This window comes from Hippocampus zosterae, chromosome 6 (genome assembly GCF_025434085.1).
Source record: "Hippocampus zosterae strain Florida chromosome 6, ASM2543408v3, whole genome shotgun sequence".
Classification (NCBI taxonomy): Eukaryota; Metazoa; Chordata; class Actinopteri; order Syngnathiformes; family Syngnathidae; genus Hippocampus; species Hippocampus zosterae.
This window is the reverse complement of record NC_067456.1, coordinates 6,918,764-6,935,682: the sequence shown is the minus strand read 5'-3', so window position 1 is coordinate 6,935,682 and position 16,919 is coordinate 6,918,764. Positions and strand designations below refer to the sequence as shown.

Genomic DNA, 16,919 nt, shown 5'->3' with positions numbered 1-16,919 from the left:
GTATTTTATTGTTGGTCATGACGGTGGTACCTCGAAGAGCTAACTACTTTTTTAGGCGGTATATGGTAGGAAAAGTTTGAGAACCACTGATTAAGAGTCTTCAGTTATGGTAAGAAACACGTTTTTGAAATGTGGGGAGAAGCCAGAGAACTCAAGCAAATTCCAAACAAGCATGGGAAGAATATGCAAAAGACCCTAAAATACGCACAAATAATTGGTATAAAATACAGTTTAAATGGTTCAATAGAGCGCCAACCAATTTGCACAAACATTTAATAACATAATTGATGTTGATTACGTAGTAGTTTACTACGTTATATGCAATAGGAGGAGAAAATGTGAGAAAATAAATAAATAACAGTGCTTATAGCCTCCGAGCCAATAAAAGACAGATCTACTGTGTCCCCTTGTGAGTTATATTGGTAATTACATCCAAGCGTTTGCCGTGACAACAGTATGTAAAATATGTAACATTTCCTCAGCTCAACATTAGATTTTGATTTACCTTTATAACGCGTAATTTATTATTTTTTTACGTTATTAATGTTTGATCATATGGGCCAAATCGGAAAACGGTAATGCTGTTCGTCGTCCGAGACGGACTGTTAAAACCTCAAAAGTGAACAGAAGGAGCTCACACTTTTTATGTCATAATTATTTGTATTTTTTGTTTTAATATTTGATTCACGCGTGTCCCGGTTGTGTGTTTTGGGTCTCTTGTTCCTCCTGTGCACGTTGTTTTTGTATTTTAAACCAAATAGGAACCTTCAATACTAGTCACCTTATCAGCCGGTCTGTCAACGAAGGTGCACACTGTTACCTCTCTTGAATACACGGTACAGCCACTTTTTCATCAGTGAAATTGTCACACTTTGCTTGATTGTGTGGTTCATTGCAGTGTAAGGCAATCGTTGGTGTTGCTTTGTTAACTGATAAAAGAGTAGTTAGTGTGCTTTCACCGAATTCGAGAGGGAAAAGGGATGAATCATGCTAGCTAGTTGCTAATGAATAAATAAAAGAGGACGAACATTGTTTGAATCTACTTTTGAAACCACTGCATGATACTGACTGACATATACCTTTCTCAGCTACTGTAAATAAGGCGGCCAAAATATCTCCTCTAATTATAATACCTCATATGGTTCACCGAATTGACAGATTGTGTCCATCAGAACTTGACATATTAGTTGTTCGCAAGGCAGATTACTTGTGTTGCTGGTTGTGTCTTTGTGTTGATTCAACAGATCATTCTGTCTGTCGCCTGATGGTCTGAACGGGATGGAGGATGAGGACGATTGCCCAGAGTTGGTGCCTATCGATGCCCAGCAAGGTGCACTTACAGAGCAGATCCCCGTCACCATCATCACTGGCTATCTTGGTGAGAGACACCTTCGAGATTAGATGGATGGATGGATATATAGACCACACACGCACTCACACACACAGACTTGCTGTTTTTTGTTACCGCGGGATACTGTGTGCCAATAATACTGCCCAACCCTAGTTGTAAATCAAGGTCCCATTGCATGAAATCTAAGAATATACTTTCGCCACATCTAAAAAAAGTTCCCACGTAAATCACTATTTCTTGTCATTTACTCCTATAAAGTCGTTATGGAAAGTTTCCAGCCTTGATCATTTCAAGAATTTTGCAACATGAATTGTAAACTGTGTTTCATGATTAATATTTTCTCTCCTTTTCTAGGCGCTGGAAAGACTACACTCTTGAACTATATTTTAACAGAACAACACGACAAACGGATTGCGGTCATACTCAATGAATTTGGAGAAGGTAAAGCCTTTGTGATGACGGCACTGACTGGTGGTCCTAGCTGAAAGTTTGGTAATTTTCCACAGGATGGCAGCATAGCTACAACTGAGATGGTCAATGATGACTACATTAAATTTCCATTTCCAGTTGTGTTCAACATGCACTTGTAAATGTCATTTCTCAAATATCCTGGAGAGCTTTTGTTGTCCTGAAGATTAGTACAACATATATTTCACACACACACATATATACTGTATATGTATAAACACGGTGACAAATAAGTCTAATAAATGGAGTTAGGTGTATTGAGATAAAGTGTTAACATGGACAACTTGCTTACAGGAAGCGCACTTGAGAAGTCCCTAGCCGTGAGCCATGCTGGGGAACTTTACGAAGAGTGGCTAGAGTTGAGGAACGGCTGCCTCTGCTGCTCTGTCAAGTATGTCCAGTGACGAGATGCTATGCAAATTATTGACATTCTGCATGAAATTAATGCATTCAGTCACAAATATTTTATTTACTGTCCATCTTTGGCTCTTGCTACAATTTTTCATTACATTTTTGTTTTTTTTCCCATTTTCAGGGACAATGGTCTCAAAGCCATCGAGAACTTGATGCAGAAGAAGGGCAAGTTTGATTATATCCTCTTGGAAACCACAGGGCTTGCTGATCCAGGTAATGCACGAATGCCCATTATGAGCAAATGAAGCAGAGGTTGGTCCTCAGTGTCACCCCTCCCCCATTTGCTGCCTTTGCGATTTGAAAATTGCATTCCGCTACACTGCAATGTCGATATTGAATTTGATTAACGTTTCAGCCCTACTTCTGACATCCGGTGTTCTCTTAGCAACCCTTGTCGAGCCTGCGGCTTCTTTTGGAACACGGAGTGCAAAAAAAACACCAGTTAGAATTCGACGTCTGGTGTGTCTTCATGAATAGCAATTGTCCTTGTTTTAACAAAAGCCAAAGGAAAAGATGAGCATTTCTTTGTGTTGACGCTGATTCTAAGCTGAGCTGTTGTGTATTAGTCTAACATCGAACACAGTTTAATGTAATGTTTTTGTCATGTCAAGTTTGCATTAATGACATTCGTTTGCTGCTTTTATAAGATTTTTAACATCTGAACCGAGTTTGGGAGGGAAAAAATTGGCAAATGTGTGCTTGCTTGTCTATTGTGTGGTACCACACACCCCACATAATTCTGTCAATATGTCAACATGTAATAATAATAATAATAATAATAATAATATGGTAGTGCCATCCTATAATCTGACCTTTACAGACTATAATCGGAACGGAGGTAAAATGTCCTCATTTGACCAGATTAACCTTACGTCTCTTCAGTTCTACTGATCATGCCTGATTTGCATCCAGGGAACAACAAAACGCCTCCAAAGCTATACAACCCTCATGTTTGAATCAGGAAATCACTATTTGGCCATTTCAGGATAAGTCTGCTGCCAAATGGGCCTTGTTGGGAAGTGACAGAAGGTGTCGGGGAGGGTGGACATGCGGCAGCTGGATTCTTGCGCTGTCGCCCTCTTCCATTCTCTTGACATGTTATTCGACCAGACAAGCTAGTTATCTCCTGCCATTGGCCCCACCACTGCTGTCAATCATAGCGCTGTCTTTAGAGGACGGTATGACGAATTTTGACCCTCCATCCGGATGACTTGCATGAAACGTCGCTCAAAAACATAGTTTTCATTCCACGGTCATCAAATATTTACAATTCTTTTCTATTCCCACCTGGCAGCTTGACACAAAGCGCATTATGTGAACATGATGTGGCCGCCACAGTAACACAAGTGACCTGTGATGATTTCTTGGCTGAGAAAATGAGAGCAAAACGAACATAGCAGCTGGAGATAAACAGTTGAAAGCCTTGGATAATGATATAATCTGCCTCTCAGAGCTCACTTGGAACTAAAATATTTTTGGGGGAGGTAATTCTCTTTTGTCTGTAGATCAAAAGTGCCATAATTGAATTTTGTACTAAAAGTTTCTCGAGTGAAAGTAATAGGACAGTAACACAATAAGCACACACACACCCAAAACCCGCAGATAAATCAGTTATGTCAGTACTTGAAGCCTGTCATTCTGTGAGGAAAATATTTAAAAAAAAATTTACATACATTTAATTATACTTCACTATAATTTGTATTAATATTTTTCCGGATAATTCAAATTGCATGACGTCGATTAAATCAGAACTTACAGGTTTCCTGATTTGGGTTTACCTGAAAACATAACATCTCTTGTGTTTGTCTTACAGGCGCCGTTGCTTCCATGTTTTGGGTTGACGCAGAGCTGGGCAGTGACATTTATCTGGACGGTGAGTGAATTCATCTCAACTCTTGTTGGCAATCATTGGTGGCTTCATATAAATTGCATGTTAAATGAAATAATAGGGTAGACACGGCTATATTGCATTCCAACACTGCTATTTTTAATATTGACATGTTGAAATCCATCTAAAAAAAAGGGCATGGCAGCTTTATTTATCTTGCACATTTCATGCACACGGCAACTGGATGCACTTCAAAGATGATTTGGTCCCCATACCACATCCTTCAAAAGCACTCTTATCATCCAAATATAAAGAACTTAACTGCCCAAGAGAATAAGTTGTTTAACCAAGTCCAAATGACGGTTAAAGATTGTCCCCGGAAAAGTGATTCAAAAACAGTACAATAGGAATGGTTATGTGGATCCAAATGGTACCTAGTGTTTGTGGGGATGGCAGATTTTGTTTGGTTGTGTCTGCGAACATGACGAGAAAGCTTAGCTGTCTGCTGTGCTGTTCCAGGACAGTCAACCAAAAGTCAAATTTTTTGGGAGGAAAACGTCTCTCGTCTCTCGACAACACAACAGACTTGAAGTCAAAATAGCAAAAGGCCGCATGCAATTTAGTCACGAATGTGCAAAACCTTTTAAGGATTTCTTGAACTCTTCGCAATGATGTTTCTCTCAGGTATTGTGACCGTCATTGACGCCAAGTATGGACTCCAGGTATGCAACTGCATTGTTTCATTACAATTTCCACTGATTGAACGTTCATAAGGTTACCACATCCTTTGTGAAAAATAAGACCTTGCCACGCATATTAGCAAAAACCCCCGAAAGTGTGACTAAACTGTTTTTATTTCAAGATGGAATAGCAAAGTATGCCTGTCTCTCATCCAGTACTTGACATGCGCATTCAAATACTTTGTCACTTTTAAGCCTGATTTAAGTTTCCAAACCTATGAAATTCACAGTTTGCAAGTGCATAGCAATAGATAACACACAATAGCAGTCTCAGATACACATCCTACCCTCCCGAAGGTATTTAAAAAGAACAGGGCAAGTGACACCTGCATAATAGGCTCTTTGGCGTAGGTGTCGAGCCTGCCCAAGTGACGCCTTTGGTGGCCGAGGCGGGACGCCAGAGTGGAGAGCTTCCAGTGAAGCGGTCATTCCAACATGTCTCTCCCTTCATGTGTTGCGCAGAATATCCCATTATCTCAAGACGGCAAACGTTTTGACACACTTGCAGGCATGTCAGTTTGACACATAGGATCGGGATTGCCGCTCCGCTAAAGATTGTCACCCTGCTTTCATATATGCAACTCTTATATATGACATACTATATTCTTACTAGCCCATTTGAAAACCAAGTATGTAGTATAGTGTGTGTGTGTGTTTACAAAATTACACTGTCATGATGATATTACAAGACGAAACTGTGAAGAAAATAATATGACCATAGAAGGGAAAATTAAGTTGTAATGTTTGAGTTTTTTTTTCGAATTTTACCCCATAAAGTACACAGTTTTATTTTTAAATCATGAAAGTAAAATCAGAATGTTTGAAGAAGTTGGAATATGAGAAAAAAATATTATCTTTAGAAGTAAATAGTAATTATGATTTAACCGGAAAAAACAAATACATTTACAATGTATTTCTGGGAATTAAGTCATAATACCAAGAGGAAAAATGCCGGGCAACCTGCGAACGCAAATGCATGTAAAGTGAGTTCTTGTGGTCTTCAAGTATTTAAAATACTGACATTTGTACATGGAAGCCACAGTTAACATGCATGTACTGTCAATGCCCTTAAAAATGAACACGCTTCTTTTTTTGTAGCACCTCAGAGAGGAAAAGGCTGACGGACTTGTGAATGAGGCAGAAAGGTTTGATTTTCTTTTTTTTTTTATTGTTAATATGAACATGTTGGTATCCGAAATAGACAACTTTGTATTTTCCACATCTTGCGATGAGTGGGATTCTTGCCAGTCGCCACCCATCTTGTCGTCTTTCAGTTTGTGACCCCCCCAAGCTGCTGTTTTGTTGTTTGTCGGACAAATACCACCGTTGAAGTAAATACCCATTTGCATGACACTTTTGCATTCTTCATCTGTGTTTGTGTTTGAACCTTTTTAACCCTTTCATGCACCCTGTAACCTGATAATATGATAAGCTGTCCTCTGTAGTAACTGTTGTCCCTGAAAGGGTTAAACTTAATCAGCTCTTTTAAATGCTGACTGCCCCCCTCTCACCCAAATCCCGATCATGTACGATGAAGAGCATTAATACTCATCACATAAATGATCAACAGATTGAAATTAATGATTGGGGAGTAGAGCAGTAATAGAGGCAGTAAATTGGCAGAATTGGCTACTTGGACCTACAGTGTCATTCCAACGTCATCGTTCAGTAGTCAGAGAAAGTCTTTTGGATCTCTTGCAGGCAGATTGCACTCGCCGACCTGACAATTATCAACAAGACCGATCTAGTGAGGGAGGAGGAGCTTGCTCAAGTCCGAGATGCTGTGAGGTAAGCTCTTGTGTGTGACGTGGGCACATCTTTCATATGATGGATTTGGAAGAAGGTATAACATTTGCTGTTCCCACCCCCAGGTCAATAAACGGTGTGGCGAAGATCCTGGAAACTCAAAGATCAAGGTAGTTAGCGCCGTCGTGCTCACAGCGGGGTCTTTTTTATCGTGAGCCTCTCTGCGGCCCGACCCCCTCCCCTTCTTTGTTTGTAAAGTGTGGCAGATGAACTCCATGTGCTGCCCCTGCTCAGATCTTCATATCAAAGATGAAAGGAGTATAGGCATGACATAGCACCAGAGCGACCACCTCCCCTTCCTCCTAGCACACGCACATGATGAAAACATACACAAAGTGATGCGTCCTGAGTAAGCACCAGACATACACTGGTGTCCAGTTACCCAGGGTGCCTTGCTCCCTTTGACCCGGGGTCGTTCTTCTTACGGGGGTCGCATATGCGTGTGTTTGTGTGTGCACGCGTGCGTGTGGGTGTGTGTGTGTTCGTCCACCCCTCCCAGTAAAGTTCATTCAAGGGCAAGGAGAGGCCAAGCTTAATCAAAAAAACCTTTTCATAACAACGCTGAATCCATTTATTTTGCATCACTTTTAAGTGCCGTGTGACCAAAGTTTCTACCTTCGCGTTAACCCTCAGAATGTGTAAAGGGATGATTAAAAAAAAAGTCAGATTTGGTCTTCTTCCACAGGGTGGACCTCTCGGCAGTTCTCGACCTTCACTCTTTTGACAGTAAGGATGGAGCAAAGTGAGTTTGACCGTACACGCGGCATTCAATTCACACAATTCACAAGAAAGAGACATTTCACTTTTCGTTCTATTGCTTTTGTCCTTCAACTGGTTTATAAGAATAATGTTGCGATAGTACAAGTAAAAACATCAATTCTTATTTAATTCTAGGAAAGAAAATTAATTTTGAGTAACCCAATACCTCGGGGGAGGGTTGAAAATGATATTTTATGACATTAAAGTTACATTATTAAATGGGAACAGGGGGTGATCATAATTTCATGAGAAAACATTTTTAATATTTAAAGGACAAAAAGCGGATCATTGTATGAGAATTAAGTTATAATTCTGCAAGACCAAAATGTAATTTTTCAAGACTAAAGTCGTAAGTAATGATGGGAATAAAACTATCATAAAATATTACATGGGGAAAGCCCCCCACAAAACTTCAAAAAAGAAAACAATTGCAACCCCTAAAATTCAAGAATAAAGTGGTTGCATTACAAAGAGAAATATTTGCATTTTATCTGATTTCAAGTTTTCAGGATAAAAAAATGTAGAAGCATAGAAAAAAGTTTTACAAAGATGAAGGGAAAAGTTCAATAGAACTCTTAATTTAATGTGAATAGATTTGTATAATCAAAAGACAAAATCGTCTTTTATGCAAATCATGTTAAATTATCATTAAGTTATTACAAGACATGCCAGTGTAACTAATGAAGCAGCTGACGGGCGTAAACCGCCATGCTATTTGTTATTGGGCCGGTTGCTAGGTTACAGTGATATTAGCGTTCTGCCTCGACGGCCTTTTGTCGCTCGTCCGTCCGAAGCGTGTAGCCAACAGCCTTTAACAGTGTTGCTCGCCGTGTTTCTTTTTAATTAACAGACTCTTTTATTGAGGCCCCCTTACACCCCGCGGTGGTCATCATATTGTGTCCCCCTTTTCCCCTCTGATAGAATCTCATTCTCTTGAATAGAGTCAGTGTTCATCCCTTCATGTGAATGAAACGGTCCGCGGTGTTAAAGCTCTTTTACATGCCCTCGGTCAATGTGTGTGAGGCCAGCTGCAGAGGATTAGAGCCGTGTGTGTCCACTGGCTCCTGAGGAGCCCCCCACCCCCAACCCCTCTTTTCCAACAGATAGGTTTTTCCCCCTTGCTTTAAAAAGTCGGGGAGAAGTTGTGGGGGGGGGGGGGGGGGGCTTCTACGTCTCCCTGGGGCCCATGTTGGCTGTTTGAAGCGGATCCCCCCCGCCGCTCCGCCTGTGTGGTACTAACTAACAGCGCATCAGGCTCAAACTGCTGGGCGCAACACTTCTGAGGTCAGCAAGACTGGGAGGAGGCGAGGCCCGATGGAGAGAACAATGGGCTGAGTTTGTTTGGTGGCCGCAGTGGGTGTTTTGTAGGCTTTAATTGCCATTTCTTAAGTTTTTACAAGTCCATTGAGGGGAGGTGGTGTTAAGCATTGATTATACTGGAGCATGGGAGTGGGGCGGGGGGGGGGGGGTGCACATATAGCAATCCGCAGCTGAGGAAAGCAGAGATACGATGTATTTTCCCGCCAAAACAATTATTCAGAAAGTTTCACTTGTAATTCTTTGGGCGCAATCATTATTTTAAAATGGAGGAAATTGTATCATTCATTGGCGCGAATCACGCCTGACTTGTGTGGCTGTTGGCACGATCTTTGTCATGGGTATTAACGTCACCCATGGGACAGGAGCAGAAGCAAAAATACTGTGCTGGATTTTGTTTTTTTTTTTACTATTGTTCTACTTTTGAAAAAAATTGTGTTTTTAACCATCCCTATTCACACAAAGCTTCAAAACAACACTAAGAAAAACAATACACGCATGTGCATGGATTGCTTCTCCTCCCAGGATGGAAACTGAGCTGTTCTCAAAAACCTCCACTTTCAGACCCGTGGTGGGAAAAAAATGTTGTCTTATAAACAAATGGCCAAAGCAATGCCAGTTTTGAATCTGTTAGCTGTTAAAAAAAATAGTGTTTGAATGGGCGACAGCACTTTTGATGTGAGCTGAACAAATTGAGTACCGGTACATAGTAGGATCTCACTGTTTCACTGTACTAATATATGGAAGACACCAAGATCAGAAAAAGATCGCATGGAAATCATATTTCTCCTCTTGACAGTCTAACAGAGAAGCTGAATGTTGTGAAACCAAGCAGACCTCATCTTGACAAGGTATTGTCCGTCTTTTTTTTTTAATTCACTCCCTTCACCTTTGTATTTTTTTTTGCTAATTTATTTCGACACATCATTTCCTGCGAGAGTAAGGGAATTTGTTCTCCTTAGGGCCAAAACTTCCCCGCATCCCCTCAGGCAGCGACACCACCGTGAAAACTCCCTCCTCTGCTTTTTTTTTATGGTGATCAACTTGAAAGCGTTTGATGTTGTTAGGCTTTTTTGTATTATGTTACAAATAGACTCACTTTGACACGCCTCTGCAATTTAATTAAAAAAAGTTAGACTATATTTTACCTTTTTATAAGATGATATTTAACCATACAGTTCAATATGGAATTTGTCGTTTTCCAAATGTATTTTTGAAGCTTTCTTCATTAGGCATTTTCTTTTGAAATTAGCTTAAATGGCTCATGAACTCAATTTGGTTTCTATTGTTTCATGCCCATTCAGTTTTACCACAGGATGGATGCAGATGAGACGTGTTTGTGTGTGTGTGTGTGTAAGTGTAAATACCGCTATTGTCGTCTGTTTGCTCCACGTTCCCATTTCCCGCATGAAGCTTAAACCCTCCCTCAAGTTACCCCCTGCAACACACGCCACCCCTCCCCAACCTTTGCTCTTTTCATGTAAATGGACGGCTGTTTTTCTGTTGTTATACCAAATGACAAGGAAGTGTGTAACCTTAACACTTCAACACAAAAACAGCAAACATCTGCAAAGTGCCCTTTTAGTGCCACAAGGAAGTTTAGAGGGGACGGTGAGAAGTCGGCGGCGAATGCAGGGTGGGCTAGATCAGGCTTTTGTACGCAGATGGAGAGGTGCCGAGTGGAGTTGTGGTTTTCGACATCATCATTGACAACCGGGGCTGTCTTTAGTTTGACCGTCATATTGCCTTTTTTATTCCACTGTCCTCTGTGAATTAAAAAGTAGAACATGGATTTTCGAAACTGTGGCGTAAGCAATTCTACAAGACAATGTACACTGAGAGGTTGCAACATTTGGACCATTTGCACAAAACAAACAGCATTATTTTGCCAAATAATTCAGACACATTTTATCCCCCCCACCCCCACCAAAAAAAAAAAAAAAAAAACACAACTTTAGCATTTTAGCTTTGTGAGCGTAAAGCTGTAGTATGCGAAAGTAATGTTGGACTATTCCAAAAGAGGGGGTAAGATTGAGACAAAAGTTCACAATAAAAATTATTGGAAACAAATTTTGCAATTATGAAGTTTTAATAAAGGACTGCAGAGGCGTCAAGATTTTCAGTGAATTTTTGAAAAGTTTTAAAATAAAGAGGGAAACTGCTAGCTGCAAAAATATAGTTGTGATTTCATGATTTTACCTTTGTTGTAAGATTACAACTTTATTATTGCTCAGTCCAGGTGGAAAAATATCCTGAGTCAAATTTCATTTTACACCATTGTCAAAGTAGTTGCACTGTATGATACTGGTTTCACCCCAACACTGCAACCACGTCGTTTATTTATTTTCGTTGACTTTTCTTTCTCTCAGCACTTTTCGTAATCTGGCTCTTGCGTTTGATCTCATGACGTTGTACTTAATGTGTGTGGCTACTATGTATTTATGTCATTGAATGCAAGGGAAAAAATGACACATAATGTTGTGCCATTTGTTTTAAAATGAATCCTCTCCTATTGTCAGAGTATTTTAACCGTGACCTTTGAAGTGGCGGGAAGTCTTTCAGAAGATGCGCTGAATGTTTTCATTCAGGTACAAACCCATGTGGTGATCCTCGGCTTTGCATCCCCGCTCCCTTTCCACAATTATCTTCCTCACAATGTACCCCTTTGAGGAAGTAAATCTTCTCTTCTTTTTTTCCCCCCCCACACATTTTGCAGGATCTCCTCTGGGAAAAGACGCTGCGAAACAAAGAGGGGCAACCCATGACTGTCATCCGCTTAAAGGTACAGTAAAGCACAATAGTCGCCTCGGTGGCGGGCTGCCATCAATAACCTGCTCCCTTATCTGCATTCAACGGTCCCGGGCCCTTTTCTTTCACCGTGGGTTAATCTGTCACTAGTATCGTGTGACGCGTGTGTTCCTAGGGAATCGTGTCACTGGCAGCCAAAGCCCACCAAGTCATGCTACAGGGGGTCCACGAACTATATGAGCTTAATGAGACTCCCCAGCTTTGGGATGGGCAGCCGCGGATCAGCCGGCTGGTCTTTATAGGTAAAGAAACTTACACAGCCTAATACTGTACACGCATACACACACTGCTGTTCACGCGTGTGACCCTTCATTCACTTGCGTGAAAGCTACACTTGCTAATGTTCACTAAATGCAGCTAATGTGTAACATGGTCGTTCAGGCATGAATCTTTATCACTAACAAGGACCAGGGAGGAAATTCACGTGACATCTTATGGATTTGAATGATATGTAGAATTTCCTTTTGGAATAACGATTACAATGCTTCTCAGCAGGCAGTTGAACTGAACATTTGTTGGGTTAAAAAAAAAAATCTATTACAAGGTGAGTCGTAAATGTCAACGGGTTTTTCACGTATTTCTAGATTTTTATGTCTCTTATAAATAATTGCCACAGGCTGATATCACTGATTTGACACCGTCGTGGTAACATACGCCTATGTGATGACAATTTCTGTCTGTGCTGTTTCTCAGGAAGAAACTTGGACAAAGAGATTCTCCAACAACAATTCATCTCCACTGTGCAACAAAAACACAAATAATCAGAAGCTCTTTTCCTGGAATTGAGCCAATTCTACAGCAAGTCTTCTGATTTCGCTCGATTAAGAAGAGACAGATTTAGCTTCGTGGAGTCACTCAAGGTTAAGCAGCATGCCAGAGGTTCACTCACTAATGGTAAAGGTCCTGAAATTTGGAAAAGTGGCATCTGACAACAATGATGATAATATTAGTAATATGATGTTACTTGTGTATACAATGGAAGTTGCACGTAACACAGATTAAAAGACTGTATTTTTTATTGAGAATATAGATTTCACAATGAAAATCATGCATCTCCAAATCTTGCTTCCCACCCCCCTTCACACCAAAAACAAATATTTGGATTTTGCATATACACATGTTATTCTTTTCACACTAAAACATGAATATTTGTTATATTTTATTTTTTCCTCATGAAAAATATGCAGATTATTTTGATTGTAAATGTTCCTCCACACAAAAACAATGTTTTTATTTTCCATGAGAGACAGATTTTTAAAATCCTAAAACTAATTGATCATAATCTAAATTTTATTTCGCAGCATTAATATATTGTAGCCTACATTTTCTGAGGTAACATATATTGCGTTTGTAGAATATTAATTAAGCGGCAAAATACACCCGTTTTTATCCATCTCGGCGGGCATTTCATTTTTGTTTCTTTTTCGTTTTATAAAAGCATCAGTCAATGTAACATGTAAAAAGTATATTAACATTTAAAAGTTTGTCAATGAGAAATTTCTGAGCAAATGCATTTTAAAAAGCATTAAAAAAACACCCCCATGTGCAGAAGTCAGCTCGTTCTTTGCCTCTCATTATGGACTTGCGCTTAAATGATTAACAGGTCCGTGCTGACTTGTTGCTGCTTTCACCTTAAATTAAGTCTGTACACGCCAAACTTGATATTTGGTGCCGTTTGAAGCTACTGTGCTGTGCTGCTATCATGTGAGAACCATTAGCTTTCTCACACGCACGCGCTAACGCGCACAGGTCAGGTGAGGAAGTGGGTGGAGTTTTCCCAGCTCTGCTCATTTGCAATGGAGATGTAGTTTTTGTTTGTTTTGTTTTTAAGCACATATCCGCTCACTTTGCTTTGATGACAGCTCCCGCTTTATTCAAGGCCGAGTCGTAAATCCCCCGAGCCCTTGCCTGGGTTGAGCCGAGCGGCACAGTGCAGCTGTGGCCGTTTCCTACTCGATTCTGATGCTGATTGGCCTCGTTTAGAGCGGCCATTGCTTTAGTTTCTGCACTGCCCGGCGGGGCGTCCCTCCACGGCCATTATCATGGTCATACCCACCCCCCAGCCACGCGGGCATCCCGAGGTAGCAAACGAAACGAACCCGCGGTGGGAGTGGGGAAGAACTTTGCTGATGAGCTTTTAAAATACTTAATCATAAAATATAACTTTTAGTGTTTTGTTTAATGCAAGACAACACAGACATTATATGGAGCTGTATAATATTAAGATCGTTAATTTATTCTTACTATTGAAAATATGTTATCCATATAGCGCTTTCATTTGTAGCGAAGAGTCCTTGTTTAGGTTTAGTTTCGAGGTGAGATGGACCAGTAACATATTGTATTATGTACATTAGTTTATGATGAACTATAAAATGTGAACTTCTTTGTCACATATGAGAGATTTTTTAAGTAAATCAGGAAGTCTTAATTTATGTACGTACAATATATAACTCATTTTACCAATACGTTTACTTACAGATGAAGAACTACAATCAAAATACAATACAGTATACAGTATTTTTGGTTTGTGTGAATTACACACGATAGCAATAATACAACTAAAATCAACTAACTTCACGGGGGATCATTGTTAATTTCTGATAGTCGATAATGCTCATGTGTAAGCTCCAAATGAGTGGATCGTTAAATCTATAATATCACTTTACCAGTGCTCGGACGATTGCCATTCGGAAATGCATAGAGATTTAAATATTAACTAACGTTTGCCTGAGTAGATTGACTCCCCCACCTGTTCGATCTCCTCCTTTGGAACCCCACTGTGGTGGGGGATCTTGTGATAGGTCCACAGGACCCCCCACCCCGGGTGGGTCTACCCTGCTGGGCAAAAGCCTCCCATCTTATAAAGCTTCTTACCTCCGGTCACAGCAGAGGTGGACGAGCTCAGGCACTTTTACGCACGGGTGCTTTTGGGTTTTTATGCACGGCGCGTCGTGCTTCATTTTAGGGGGCTGGGGATTTTGAACGTTTGTGAACTTTGCCATGACACTTTCCGGCGAATACGACTCTTCCCCACACGCCGAGTTGCCTCTGGAAGAGGACGAGATCGACATCGTGGGTGAGGATGAGCCCGAGCCCGAGAATCGTTACACCGACCTGGGCGTCGGGACCGAATTGGACTCCTCGGGGGCGGACTCTTCCGCCGAGAGCGACAGCGGCTTCTGTTCCGAGAAGGCCAGTGGTGGGAGCCTGGTGAAGCCCCCTTACTCCTACATCGCCCTTATCACCATGGCCATCCTGCAGAGCCCCATGAAGAAGCTCACCCTGAGCGGCATCTGCGACTTCATCAGCAACAAGTTCCCTTATTACCGGGAGAAGTTCCCTGCTTGGCAGAACTCCATCCGGCACAACCTGTCCCTCAACGACTGCTTCATCAAAATCCCCAGGGAGCCGGGCAACCCCGGCAAGGGCAACTACTGGTCCCTGGACCCGGCCTCGGAGGACATGTTCGACAATGGCAGCTTCCTAAGGCGCAGGAAGCGGTTCAAAAGAAATCAGCCCGACTTCAGGAAGGATGGATTCGTTTTCTATTGCCGGCCTTTCGGGTACCCGTACACGGTGCAGGGGTGCGTCGACCCGGCCGCTGTGGGCTATGCGCCACTACGGGATGGCGTCACGATGCCTTCCTCGTCCTATCAATTTTTGCCGCAATCTCGGACCCAGGACACTGGACCCAAAGACTTCAGAACTACAGAAACCACCGAGCGCACCAGTCGTGGCACGCAAGCTAAATGTTCATTCAGTATAGACTCTATCATAAGTAAACCGGCTCCTATTAACGGGGGTTCCCATCAGAACCCCCTCCCTCATCGTTATATGTCGAACCACATGGCCTGTTTCGTCCCCACTCTCTTGGAGAACTCCAGAACTCCTTTTGGACCTTCTGCCATGCTGAGCGATGCCCCTTTCATCAGTGAACAACTTAGACGTTTATACCCACACACCTGAGGTGTTGTTATTACCACTGTATTAATATTTTGAGTAATGTTATTATGCTTGTTTTTATTCTTTTTAAATTGTGTCATTATTTAAGACACGTGTTGGTCATTTCTTAAAGAAATATTTGTGTTGCATGATATTTATGTTGACTTAATCTCCAAAGAATTCTTGCATAGTTTAAGAACTTTTTACACCCCCAAAAAGATTTGTTCTCCAGGTACCACGGTCAGAGTGGAAGTACATTACCATTTTAAATGTTTCGAGACACTTGGCATACAAAAATTTGTAATTGTTTCAGAATGTTTGATTGGTAGTGCACTTTTAATGTTATTTTAAGTAACTGTAACATTATGCACAGTTTGAACATTCACAATCACTTGGGGGGGTCCCAAATTCAAATACAATGTACAGCTCAAATTAGTTACAAATCTCCCTAACGAAATGTGTAAATATAAACAGTTATTCAACTTTAGATACGAACCCATTTGTATTAAATGCAACTGAACTAAGGTAACAATTATTTCGCTTCCCATTGGAGGGAGCCCGCGTACAACATTGATCGGCACTAGCTCAGGCAATATACGTATAATAATAATAATAATAATAATAATAATTCATCAGTATCATAGGTGTGCATTACCCGCTTAAGAAGCAATACAAAAAGTTTGCATTGTAAAATTATTTTGGTTGGTTATAGTAAAAAATTGTAGTCTAGGGTCCTCGAAACTGATGATTTGCTTTCTTAATGTGCTCTGCTGATTAATTGAGCGGAAAAAATAAAAGGGTTAATTCAGCAATATGCTGATCGTGGACTGTTGCTTTTATAATTCTCCCCTCAAATAAATATTGCAGCTCTGAAAATACAGCTTTGTGTTGCTTTGTCATGTATGTTATGTCTGCTTGTGGAGCTGTCAAAAGTACTCACACTCTGCTTACTCTCATTAAGTTGAAATATCTGATCTTTACCTGAGTAGAAAAATGTGTAGACTGAAATGTACTTGAATGCAAAAATGTAAACATGAACATGCGTTTTTCTGTTTGCTATGTACAAGAAATGTTTTGAATCATTTGTCATTGCGACAATAAAAAAAAGTTATTTGGACACAACTGATATTTTTTCCGTTTTATTAACTTGCTCATGGATGGAGAATATCTTGCTTCTCTAAATCTATAGTCATGGTTTTGCTGCCTTCTAAGTCCCCATGACAGCCATCCATCCATCGCTATCACTACTTTATCTATTATCCATCAAACTAAAGAACATTTCTATGTTCTAAATTTTCTCACATCTAATTATAATGTCAGCAAAATGAATGTCATCTTCTGCAGTATGGAAATGTGTGCTGACATACAGAACCAAGGAGTGCATTCGTGAAGAATTTACGTCATTCTGCCACTAGAGGCCGCTATTGTCCAACTGTTGCTTGTTGCTGACCATTTTTCTTTCTTTTTAATGGGAAATCGCTAAATT

At 40.7% G+C, this 16,919-nt stretch overlaps 2 protein-coding genes across 4 annotated transcripts; both read left to right on the top strand.

Moving 5' to 3' along the window:
* The first annotated feature begins 755 nt into the window (after window positions 1-755).
* On the top strand, window positions 756-12,516 carry cbwd (COBW domain containing). 3 transcript variants are annotated; one of them, XM_052068468.1, is made up of 16 exons: window positions 756-836; window positions 1,245-1,378; window positions 1,706-1,792; window positions 2,114-2,210; window positions 2,355-2,446; window positions 4,047-4,106; window positions 4,746-4,783; window positions 5,900-5,946; window positions 6,503-6,589; window positions 6,673-6,717; window positions 7,293-7,349; window positions 9,483-9,534; window positions 11,203-11,271; window positions 11,400-11,465; window positions 11,607-11,733; window positions 12,185-12,516. In XM_052068468.1, the coding sequence occupies exons 2-16, from the start codon at window positions 1,279-1,281 to the stop codon at window positions 12,250-12,252; spliced, it is 1,092 nt and encodes a 363-aa protein (XP_051924428.1). In that variant the 5' UTR covers window positions 756-836; window positions 1,245-1,278; the 3' UTR covers window positions 12,253-12,516. The 3 variants fall into 3 exon arrangements, with proteins under 3 accessions (XP_051924428.1, XP_051924431.1, XP_051924429.1); XM_052068469.1 differs by having other exon boundaries at window positions 773-899; XM_052068471.1 differs by lacking the exon at window positions 11,203-11,271.
* Window positions 12,517-14,218: 1,702 nt separating this feature from the next.
* Window positions 14,219-16,158, top strand: foxd5 (forkhead box D5). The gene has a single exon (XM_052068475.1). The coding sequence runs from the start codon at window positions 14,492-14,494 to the stop codon at window positions 15,455-15,457; it is 966 nt and encodes a 321-aa protein (XP_051924435.1). The 5' UTR covers window positions 14,219-14,491; the 3' UTR covers window positions 15,458-16,158.
* Window positions 16,159-16,919: the final 761 nt, after the last annotated feature.

Coding starts and splice junctions, on each gene's coding strand:
- cbwd (XM_052068468.1), top strand. CDS start 1,279: ATGGAGGATGAGGACGATTGCCCAGAGTTGGTGCCTATCGATGCCCAG. Junction 4,107..4,745: donor CAGTGACATTTATCTGGACG/GTGAGTGAATTC, acceptor TGTTTCTCTCAG/GTATTGTGACCGTCATTGAC. Junction 4,784..5,899: donor ACGCCAAGTATGGACTCCAG/GTATGCAACTGC, acceptor CTTTTTTTGTAG/CACCTCAGAGAGGAAAAGGC.
- foxd5 (XM_052068475.1), top strand. CDS start 14,492: ATGACACTTTCCGGCGAATACGACTCTTCCCCACACGCCGAGTTGCCT.